General features: G+C 40.4%; 1 protein-coding gene across 1 annotated transcript in view; it reads right to left on the bottom strand.

Annotated features, from left to right (window-relative positions):
* Positions 1–12,698, bottom strand: part of LOC120448491 (frizzled) — a 91,060-nt gene that overhangs the window by 59,579 nt on the left and 18,783 nt on the right. The window contains exon 2 of the mRNA XM_039630521.1: positions 546–665. Within this exon, the coding sequence (XP_039486455.1) occupies positions 546–665 (120 nt within the window). The remainder of the gene's footprint in view (positions 1–545; positions 666–12,698) is intronic.

Here is a 12,698-nt window from a genome sequence, read left to right as displayed (position 1 = left end):
ATCAAAGGTATGCTCCCTGCCAAGAAGGCCTTGGGGCTTTTGATGGGTAGAATGGGGGTAGGTGGGCGTCCTTGATAGGATGGCTTCTGCATATGTTTTGCCAAGTTTATTGAAAAATATGCGCTGACAGGTAATATGTCAATGCGTGGGATTTGCTAAAGTGCCAACGCCTTCGTCCTGGCATCCTATCCTGCCTTATATGTACTTCCCCCTTTCCCCAGAATAATAGACCTGCTGAAGGAGCGGAGTTCACTCGTTTGGCCTCCGTAGAAGATGTTTACTTTCAGCTCTAAAGAAAATATGGCAGCACTCAGGGTAAGCAAAAATGGCAGGGGAACCAATAACGAACAATGTAGTTATGAGCACGTTGAGATACCTTACTCATGAAACTATATTTGTCGAATTTGTCATACTTAAACCACACTCTAGTGACATAAGCAACATAACCGAACTTTAGGTTATTTTTTGGTGTTAAGTAAAATTTAAAGTTTATTAATCCGCATTTACTTGTAATTCTTAGTACAATTAAAGTAGTAAACACTTACCGTAAACAAGCAGCTGGCAACGCAGACCGCTGCCCAGGATCCAACCCAGTATCGAAGGACAGTCCTTTCTCTCTCCGGGAAGAACATGGCATGACATGGGGCTCCGCAGTCATGGAGATCCTGCAAAGGAACAATGAACAGAGGCGAGTAAGTAAATTGTGAAGTGATGCGGGAAAGAGTGGGGGCAAGGCCTTCAAAGGAGGAAATTCATTTGCAGGCAAAGATTAATTAATATGGCTTAAATTAAATGTTGCCCAAATTGGATTGAGAGTTGTAATTAAAGTGGATTACCGGAGTAGGCTTACACAGAAAACACACAAATTAATATACGCACTTATGCATTGAAAGCTTAAGTAACAGACGGATTGATGAATAAAATACCTAAATCCTATTATAAATGACTAATTAATAATCTGACATCTCATATATGCATTGTACATGTTTATACATTTTTTATAACATAACTGACAGTTCAGATTCATATTTTCAGCTATGTTCTGGTTATTAATAGAAGAGATAGAACTAAAAAACACTTTAAAATTTGGTAATATTTGGAGGGGTCAAATTAGCATATATTTGGGAACACAATTTCAAAACAATGCCTTCAGGGTGACTACACTATCGGAGTCCCAAACAAAGTAACAACCCCCATTTTCAAAAATCTCATCGGGTTGACAACTCTGCACATCCAAATCCAAACTCCGGACTCAAACAATAACTGCACTTTAATGAGATTTCCCGGTACAGAGATCCGAACTCAATCTATACCCCAACTCAACCTTGAACTCAAAAAAGTGGAGGCGAAATCAACCCCCGCAGAAACAATTGCATTACGAAGTGTGGCAACAATGCAAACGCACTCACACACAAGAAGACTTAAGGGCATGTACAGTAGTGCATCTTTAAGATGAATTCTTCGCAGTCGGCATTGGAAGTTCAACATTAACTATTACTTCTAGCATATGTATCATTTTTAGTTTTTCAAAGAAACTTATTATAATGTTCCAAAATATTTTTAGAAATCATTTGGCTTCCGTTCGCGATAGGCACTATTGACTGTGCCCGACATCAGACAGTCCAAGGCAATTCCCCAGCGCGGGACAGATGGAATGAAGTTCGGAGTTCTGGCGCATTGTAAACCACAAGAGATTTGAATTTTAGATAGCATAACACGCACGCACATACCACACTCAAACAAAAACCCCGAGGGCGGCAAAAAGTAAAGAAAGGGGCAGGGACTGAAGTGGTACGAAAAAATATTGTTGCATGGCTTCGCCGCAAAGAGTCTCTCAAAGTGAGCTCAAAAATCGGCTTGGAGATGAAGGAGAGCTGCGGACTGCAGTAAAACTCTCTGTCCCCCTTTCTCACACTATAAAACATACATCACACTGAAAAAAAGGCGCTCCAATTGTAATCAAATGGAAACTGATAAACATACGTTTAAACTGAAATTACAATTAAGTTATATTTTTAAATGAGAAAGCAGTAAGATATTATACAAAAATATGGTTGTTTACTCATTTCTAAATTGGGTAAATGTTTATAAAGAGTGAACCCTTTGCATATGATATGATAATGAACAGGCTTGCAGTTCAACGCTAAATTGCAGCAATTATTTTTTGCAGTGCAAACCCCTTTTCTGAACATAGAAAACCAGAGAAATACGGATCCAAAGCTCTGCTGCAGTCGTCAGCTTCTCTGTCAAAGAGCAAATTCCCCCGAAAGTGTTGAGTGTCCCTGTCCCAGCGACTGTCTCTGTCCCTGTCTCTGTATCTGTATCTGTCTCTGTCTCCGGCTCTGTCTGCGCTTTATTTCAAATTCCCATTAAAAATTTAAAATCCTCCCCCCGAACACAGCAGCCCCTCTGGCTTTTCAACGTTTTTGGCAATCATCGTTAGGTTAGCGGCGCAAATTGCGTTTTTCTGCTGCTTTTGGGGAGCACCGAAAAGGGAGAGATTTTTAGGGGGGTGGGGCATCGATGGTGGCGATAAGCAAGTGCAGACAGAGAGAGATGGAGCGCACAGAACTGTTGACTGGGGCAATATTTACGCATATTTGGGGCGCATAAGGATACGGATCCGCAACAATAACATAAAGCACCAGATCCGTAAGTTCTTGAGGGAAATGTTGGGACTCTGCTAAATTGCCTTCAGTTTGTCTGTCCAGCCATATTTATCTGAAATTTTTCTCCGAGCTTTTAAGCCACTTTAAGCCAGGAAAGCGATGAAAATTTAAATTTAAATTTTAATGAACTAATTTTGAGGGATTCGAATTGGCCAGCGGTAGAAAATGGGACTTATTTTAAGGGCTGAAAAAGCGGAAATGGCAAACGAAGCTAGATTAAACATTTCAGCGACCTTTTTGCGGAAGAACTTAAGTGCTGTCTTTATTAAAAAAAAATCTTGTGATTTAATTAAAAACATTTTGTGTTTTTGTTGTTTTTTCTTTCTTTCTTTTGATAAAAGTATAAATATAAATAAAAATATATATTTAAAAAATATTTGTAAATCTAGTTAAATACTAAGGTTGAATTCATCTGCGCAAAATTTCATGTTCTTCTCACCCAATATTCGTAATAGGCCAATTATTCTCAGCGCAAAAATATAATTAAATTGTTCATCTAATCTTGAAATCTTCTCTATATCGCCATAACATTTATCAGGCTCGTTCCACTTAACATTTTATATCTTGGCTCTATCAGCAATCGCTTCCTGTCTCCCTGCCCGAAAGATCTATCCGCCGATCCATCGATCTATCTTTATTACCGAACCAAAATCAAACAGACTGCCTCTTCTACGGGTAATTGTAGCCCCCCCTCCTATTTTCTTGTACCTCTGCGAATAAAGTGCCCCTTGAGCAAGCGGCAACAACAACTAGTTGCAACATTGACCACAACAAAAGGAGTCGGGCGACTTGCATTGTTAGTCCCTTCTATATATACATACATATATTTTTTGGTCAGGGTCCCAGGCCGTGGTCCCATTGTCTTGCGATTTTTATGAGGCATGTATAAATAATTGCGCCCAAAGGCCGCCGACATAAGTTTTCATGCCGGCCGCGTGAGCATCCGACCATCAGCAGCAGCTAAAAGCTGTGGAAACAGTAAAACAAGAACCGGACAGCGACTAAACTGCCCTGCAAGAGTCACTATAGTGACTATAGTCTTATAGTCCGACTTATCCGCCCACCTCCTCCTTGAATTCCACATTTAGCCACGTACACAGAAAATAATAAACAAAACAATTTAATACTTTCTCTATATTGATTTTCTTTTATGGAAGTAAGCGATCAAAAGTCTTGAAATCAACTCACAAGATCTCGATATTTTAGTAAAGAACTGTTTGATACATATATACAATTTTTAGTATCCTATTTTTTTCCGCACTTTCTAGTATACTCCTTAACCTAATCGTGCTAAGCTGTTTAAGATACTCTGTTCTTTGTGTTGGCTAAAAGTGGCAACTACAACAGCGAAACAATATAGAAATGTTCGTTGTAGTTGTATTTTTTTGCGCCAAAGGCAACAAATAAAGCACAAGAAATAAGAGGTTGGCAAGGAATTAAGAATGGGCAAGGGTTTCCGAGTCCGAGTGCAGGAGAGCCAGAGCCAGAGCCATAAACCAAGTTTTGCCAACATTTAAGGAGTTTTTAATTTATTATAGATAAATTTTATGCCGTCGCGAGTTATGTGGTGCTAAAGGGTCTGTGGGGATGGAGTTTGGACAGAGCTAAGGGAATCTTCCAGCTGGCCTTCACTTCGTGTTTTAGTTGGGGGCGTGTTGATGATGATGGTGGAAGCTGCAAATTATTACGATTCCAAGCGATGAGGCAACAGACGGACAGGCAAAGTCATCGCACAGGGAACAGTGGGCCACAAATTTTGCAATATCAAAATACAAAATAGCAAATAGAACAAATAACAAATATTAATTTACCTTATTTACTAGATTTTATTTTAAGGACTGCTTTTAAGTCGTTTACAGCATGAACATACAATTATAATTAATCTACTGCAAACAATGCAATAGTTCTTAGAAATTGTTATTTATCCATAATTCTCAACTACTTTGCCAAACTTTTCTCCCTTTTTCTTCCTGCTCTCCCATAGGTTGCCACCGATGTCCTGTTAAAATCTTTTTCCATGCCACTGTGCGGCCAGAGTTGGAAAACTTTTTCAGAAGGTGCCTCAGATCAGAGTTTTGTTTCCAGACTTCCAAAACCTCCTGCCTTCGCCTGACATCGATTCCCCTTCTAGGAGTTTTCAGTCAACCCTCGAACAGCGTTAATGATGACTCTGGCCATATAGACGGGACATGTTAGCCTGTGTGCACATTTCGGGGGTGTTGCTGACGTTGTTAAAGTCAAAATAGACAGAGCAACAGACAGCAGGAAGGAGAGCAAACAGACAAGAAAATGAGACGGAGTGTTTCGATGTCCTGGGGGTGGATTCGAACAGGACTCGAACAGGATTCGAACAGGAAGATATAAAGGCCTTCGCCTTGCTGTTTATATCCTTGCAAGCCGAACAGGCTGAAAAACCCATGCAGACGGACAGGAACAACAATTTGAATTCAATAAGGAAGCGGCAAAAAGAAGAAGCCAAGCACGTTTCAAGAGTTCAAATGCTCAGAAATACCCAAAATTATATTAAAGAGGAGTCAGAAGTCAAAAAGTCAGACACGAAATATCCCAAAGAAATAAAAAGCGAGTCACACATTTTACTTTGCTGACCGCAACACAAAAGAAGCCGCCGAAAAAATGCCTGCTCATAATTTATTAATATTATTGGTTGGAGGTCAGCCAAGTTGCCCCCCCCAAGAACAACTCGCATACCCCCTCACAAATTACACATGTCGACACTTTATTAAAAGGCAGGAGAAAAAAAGGGTTTAAAGGACTTTGATTCGATATTGGAGGATTTTCAGCTCAACATTTTTTGGGGCTTGCGGTCTGCCAAAAAAATGAAACCGATCCGGAGGCTATAAAATGTCGACCCATCCATATGTTGGCTGCTTTTATGGAAAGAGGAAGGACCGGGTATTTTAGGAACCGGAGGCCCAACAACTTTTGGCGCGATTTCCTCCGTTTTACCCATTTGGGTTAACGCCTCCTCTTTGTTGTTGTCGGAGCTGCCGAGCTGCGTTTAACCCTTTCAGGGCCAAAATAAGGGCACAAAGAGACAAACAGAAATGGCTGTTAAGGTCTACACTTGACTACATGCAAATTATGCCCAAAGCGAAGGCACAAAAGAGAAACCCGAGTAAAAGGAGGCGTGGTCGATGGGCTGAAGGACGACTGAGGTGGGTTAACTGGCAGCGGCATCTCCAGCTCCTTAAAGCCTGTGGCACACTGCATCCACCCCTTGATTACAGCCCATGTAATTTTAATGGATATTTATAATGAGCATCTGTTTTGAATTTTTACTTATTTTCGTTCCTCTTACATTTTCCCGCCTGAAAAGGTGACACAGCACAAGGTCCAAGGCCCGGGGACATGTGAATTGTTGTCGGGTCATTTTCAGGAGTCGGAGTTGGGTTAAGGTACGTGCAGGCACAAAAGCGGCATCACATGCAAGGTGTTAAGCTGGGGGAATTTTTTTTTTTTTGCGTTGCGTCGCTCATATGAATTTAATATTTATAAAAGACCACAGGTGGGTAGCCCCCTTCGCAGTTACCCTCACCTCCCTCAGAACCTACGCAATTAGCTTTCGAAAAAAGGGTTCTGCACATGAATTAGGGCTGTTGAGGTGAGTGGCTGTCCGTCATGACTTTTCACTAATTACTTAAAATATTCATCATTAAATTAAAATGTATTAAAGGTTGTCATTGCTCGCGAAAATAAGTGTGGCACATTACTCGTTATGACAGTTATACATTATCATTAATTTATATATTGCTGTTATTTCCAGATCGTTAGGTTCTTTAATAATGCTCTATGTAACTCTAACCAAACGCAATTTAATCATATCTGTGATCAAACCAAATTTAGTAAAATATATGCATTTATGTATATGGGCTTTTATTATTGGGTTCGGTACCTAAACAATTTAACAAACATTCCATCTATCATATTAATCCCATTTCGCTGCAGGCAAAGACATATTTTAGCCCCCGTTATCATCTGCGATATACAATCCCAGTCAAGTTTCTCTCCCCCTCGAGAATACAAATCCCAGTTAATGTCAACTAAATGCTTACAACTTAAAACCAACTTAAGCCCGAGTTAAAGCATTTCCCACACAAAACTTTTACGCATATACAAGGATATCCAACGCCCCCCGATTTGAGTATATAACAAATATTTATCGGCCATGCACATCACGTAGTTCCGAGTGGAGTGCAGAGTATGGGATTGCTGGATTGCTGGCGGAAAATGGAGAGGGGACATGGCAACGTGACACTGACACTCATTGACCAGCTGACGGCCTCGAATACACGTTAACCATGCTAACCGATATCTACTCGTATATGTACATGTATAATGTGGGGAATGGGGGCGGCTGGGCGTGGCTGATCTGCAGACACATCATTCAGCATCATGGGGCATTAAGTCAAATGCAAATTGAAGCATTTGTTGGGAAAACAGTTGCAAATATGCTGCCAGGAATGTTTGTGAGCTTGGAAAATGCGGAAAAGCTGGCAGACAAGAAAGTTGTCCATCGGATCTAGGTGGGAAGAAGAGAAACATGAACTTTTTAAAGTCGCTTAAATGCCTTTAATTTATAAACATTAATACATCATCTAAAGCTTTTAATAAGTAATAAAGATTTGTTTAACTTCCCAATTGACACAAATTTGTTGTAGTGCTTGGTGCTTTTAGGCACAGATGTGAATAATTTTCTAATTGCTAAAAAAGCTTATCAATAAATTTTGGCCAAAATGGTGGCTAACGGCTTCTGAGAAGTTCTTTGCTGCTGAAATTCAAGTGGGGCTAGCAGGTGCAGCCTGAGAGAGATAGACATAAGTGGGAAGAAAGAGAGGGCGAGCAGGAGAACATTCCCACTTTCTACCGAAACCTGTACCTGGCCAAGTATGACCGTCTCTTTCTCCTCAACGCGCGCTATCTCTTTCTTGACATTGACATGCAGACAGCAGCAAACGCAGCAAATTTTTGGTTTGACATTTTGGCAGCCGTTTCTGCCGCTTCTTTCTAATTGCACAAGGGGCAAAAGTGCGGGCAAGACTCTGGAAAAACACTAAAGTGAAAAAGAGAGAGGTTAGGCACATCTTTGCATGCTGTCTCGACACGCTTCAGTTCGGTTTTCCCCCCATTTTCCACCGGCAATTTCCAGTCGGTAACTGCTGCATAATTTGACATATTAATTTTTAGTTGGTTGTCAAGCCTCTGAATGACAACAACTAATGAGCAGAGCAGGCAGAAAAGAAAAGGAAAACCATCGACTTTTCCCAACTCCCACTTTTCGTAGCCGTACTAAAAACCTCCTTTTGGACATATGCCCCCCTGTTGAGATGACTTTTTGTTCTCTAACCCAATGCACCGTCTCAGTTGGTGGCATTTTTCGCTGGGTTTTAACATACATATAAAGAAAATGTTTTGTCATTCAATGAAATTATCTATTGTAAGTCAATGAATATAAGAAGAATATACCAGGTAATAACATGAATAAATTAGAAATTTGTTCTGCCACACAAAAAATGTCATAACGTAAGTTACAATACTTTTTGTAAGTGTACATGTTATTCTATATTTAAGCGACTTCATCGGGTATTCTGTTTTGTCTTCGTTTTTCTGGCGTTGAGCCCCGACGGTTGGGGCATAATTTAATAAATTTATGAAATTTAATAGAGAGGAACGTGTTTGCTGGCCACAAATTTGTGGTAGCCCTGCTCTTGAAATTTATATGCCTGTAATATCCCAGGGCGATTCTGAGGGGTGGCATATAGCGGGGACCCTCTGTTAAAGTGGGCGTGACTGGTGCCGATGGCGGGGAGAGATGGGTGCAATATCTTGATGTTACTTACGACAAGGCTTAGAAATATCTCAAAGAATTTGTCCATGAAATTGTGAAACATTTATCACAGTTTTCAGATAATTTATTCAAACTTTTCGACTTTGATTTAACTGCTGTGGAATTTATGAATTGAGTTCATGCTTTTGTACAGAAAATGTCATTTAAAAGCTATTGCTTTAATTGCTTTTATCAGAACGATAAAGTAAAGCCTTCGAAAAATAAAACGAACTTAGTTTTAATGAATGCATATCTACGTTTTATTATTATTTTATATCGGATACTGATAACCTGGTCTGGATAGCCTCACCTTGCTCGATCATTTACATTTGTAGGAGCCCCCAAATAGATTCCCATCTGTGACTAAGCTTAACCAAGCTTAACTGCGATCATTAACCATATATCAAAGTAGACTGTAAATAGTCCTCCGCACAGCGCAGAAAGTCGCAGCAATAAAGCGAGATGCCCAATGAGCTTTGTCAGATTCAAACTACCAAAACGGTAATTTGGTTTCATGGAGTGTCGCCTATAAGCCCATAACATCCAACGGTCCATTTGAAGTCCCGTCCCCACGCCACACCACACCACACCACACCACACCACTCGGCACACCTACCCCCCAGCTCCTATCTTTGGTTACACGCAATAGGAACAAAATCATGGGTATTAAGTGTACACCGCCAAAAAATGTTATTTACTTTCATACAAATAGCTTAACTATCCTTTATGAATATAAAAATGAAGTCCTCACGAAAATATTATTTATATTCAAGAAATGAAACCAGTTGGCTTGTATAGGCCTATGTTTCATAGTTGTAACGTTTCATAATTCTATTTCTTGTTTGCCGCAGTGTAGGAGAAATCAACATAGAACACACAAAATATTACAACAATTTGCATAAAGCCTGTTACTGTTACGATTTCGAGACGACGGCGATTCCAACAGCGATGGGACGGCGATGGCGTCTGTGGCATGCAACATCCGAGATACAGATACGCCACAAGCCACGCGGCTAACGGCGAAAAGTGTGCGCTGGACGCTCTTGAAGTACATGCACGTACATCAAAGATGGAATGGAGATGGGATGGGGCCGTGGATGGGGGGTGTCGTATGTACTGGGGATAGGACGGGACGGGACGGGATCGGATGGGATGGGATCGGATTGGGTCGAGATGCCAGGCTACACGTACAGTTAGACGAAGGCGTTTGCAGAGCCGGTTTCCTCGCTCCTGGACACCGGGCTGTACCATTATAATTACAAGAACAACAAGTTATGGCAGGTGCCAGGGATCCATGAAAACCAAGCCAGCGAAATGTGAACAGAGACCGAGCCGGCCTGTCAGCTGGGGATTTAATGCTGGAAATTATATATCATTTTAATAATAACGCATCAAATTACAACGAAATACTCGTGGCGAGACAAAACGTCTAGGAAATGAAAGATCAAACTGTGATTGGAGTTTCTTCAGGTGGGTTGGCAAAATCACATCGCATTGTGTGCGATTTCCGCGAAAAGGGAGAGAACAGATGTCATTGCTCAAAGCGAATCAAAGTGGGGTATTTTCTCAGCCATATACTTAGTGTATGAATTAGTAACTTAATTATTGGCAATTTCATGGAAGCTTTTAGTGCCAGAGGCTGGTAATGGAGCCGATGCGAATTCTTTAGAAACTAGAGATGGACTAATAAATAAATTTCATTTAAAATTCAAAGCATTTTAAATCCTCTGCTTTAACGAACTGTTACTAAAATCTCTTTGTATTTTGCACATAAGCTGTTTTCTTCAACTGACGTACTAAGTATGGGTACATATAGAATTTCCCCTCTTTTTCTTGTTTATGTTCATCATATATATTCACCCCTTTTTATTTAGCATAGTCTCCAATACAGCGTTCCCTCCTTTTGCCAATTTCATTTCGACTTCATTCAATTTCAATAAGCTATCTCAAGCTTCGTGTTCTGTGATTGGGGAAAACAATCAATCAACATGGCTAGGTGGCTCCCTGCAGCCACCGTTTTACAGAATAGATAACTTTCAGTTATCATATCACGTACAAATTGAGAATACTGAATGCTTCCCAGCGCGCAGTGCAAACTGTCAGATACAAAACCTTCGCACTCGAAACGCGAATGCCAGGCACTTGTGCACTTCTCATCGACTGACATCGATCCCATCGATGCTAGCTGCATAATCTCTGCTCTCCAACTGAAATCCCCATATTCCTCATTCCAGTACCGATAAACCAAAACCACTTGACGTTGGATGCTCTAAGCCGAGTGCGCATTAACTAAAAGCCGCCACTATCGACAGAGGAGGAGCGAAATAAAAAACATTTACGGAAAACTATTTGCAACAATTTTTCACAGTCAGCTGCCATAATTTTTCACACAAAACCCCAGCCAGATGAACAGGGTCCAGTGCTTTTTTTTGCTTTTATTTTAACACTTTAAACGCTGATGTTTAGACGGGAAGGGGAATTGAGGCATGAGGATGGGATGAGGCTAGATGGGTTATACCGATGGGCCATAGTGGATTCGTGGATGCAACAGTGCATTTCCATTTCTCAGTACGCTGCCCAACGCTTTATAATCAACCATGGAGTGAGCGTTTTCGACTCTGCACACTATAAAATAATTTGAAAAGCTGGGATGGCTCTAAAAAAAAGATATTTCAATGGAGTCTGATTTTCAAATCTAAAAAGTCATAAAATACGCTCTGTAAAACATACAAACATGTATAGAACATTTAAATGATAATAAATGATTTGAATATATTTGTATGGTAGAATTAATTGAATGTTTTTCTTGACCTGCCTTTTAATATATCACCAGCTATAAAAATTAACTAGCTTGTGTTTATATATGGGATCCTCTTCTTATGAAATTTAGTAGGCATTATATGGCGACTTTTTTCAGTGCACGGCTCTGCATTTTACTGCAGATGCCTCGCTTGGATACAGATACAGATATACGCCACAATTTATCTCACAGTTTGCAGTCTAAACAAAACCGACTGGCCCGTGGGGAAGTTTTTAGCTGCTCAGCGGCAGGCTCATCGGAATCATCGGAATCATCGGACTCATCTCTCCTGCCGGACCATTTGCCATGTCCGCATCCGCATTGTCCAGGTCCCTGGCCCTTTTCCCCAGACTGTCTAACCCTGCGACAGCGATAAATGTTTCAGCATGGCAAACACAAACTACGAAACTCCGGGAAATATACAAATGATTTCGTATTTATTTCAACCGTGCTCGGATCGATGACAGCCCAGCAGAATTCTCTGGATCAAGAGGCTCTGCCGCTCTAGCTCCGCTTCCTCCCTACCAATTTTCCCCCGTCCTGCTCGCTTTTGCAAATTTCTGGTGAGGTTAGCCTAATTATCTATGCGGGCTTGCTCGGTTCCACCATTTGAACATGACTATCCATGGTACAAAAGTCCGTAATTGATGAGCTTGAGGGCAAAGCATTGATGTACGATAGGTTCAGTGCTCGCTAGTCGAATTCCTGAAACTGAATTTCCATGGACTCTAGTTGTGTTTCTGGTCCATAAGATCAACTGCTACTGCTTATTAATTTGCCTAAACTAATATTGTATTATTTTTAATGCAGTTAAATATGCAATATCATTTATGTGAGATTAGATACGGGTATGTTTATGAATAATTGCTTCTTTTATCATATATAAGCCAATTTCAAAACCTTGTTATATAGTAGGAATGTAACAAGTTTTCTAAGCTAATTAATAAACATAAAAGTTAAAGGACGAAAGCATTGTTTCCGTTTGGTTATAAAACCGATAGACATTATTTTACAACTTCAATCATTTTTCATTCACCCTACACCCAATTGTGCGATTGAACTACCAACTGTTTTTCAGATGCATCCTCTCTTTGAGTACCTTGAACAGTTTAAGCTGATTCAATTTACTGAATGCAATCCGGAGTTAATCCGAAATGCTTTGATTAATTTTCGGACTTTATATAATCGCATTGGTAATGCGACTGCCATGGAAAAGTTGTTTGTGCAAAAGTTCTCCATGTTTTTTTTAACCGCGGCACCGGACAATGACTGTGGCACCCGTGGCGAAAGCAGCAAACTAAGATAAAGCCGACGACTTTTTATGCAGCATTTATTTCCATTTATTATAAGTGTGTGTTTTTTGCACTGCGATAACATGGAACTG

This window comes from Drosophila santomea, chromosome 3L (assembly GCF_016746245.2).
Source record: "Drosophila santomea strain STO CAGO 1482 chromosome 3L, Prin_Dsan_1.1, whole genome shotgun sequence".
Taxonomy (NCBI): domain Eukaryota; kingdom Metazoa; phylum Arthropoda; class Insecta; order Diptera; family Drosophilidae; genus Drosophila; species Drosophila santomea.
This window is presented reverse-complemented; position numbering and strand designations above follow the sequence as displayed.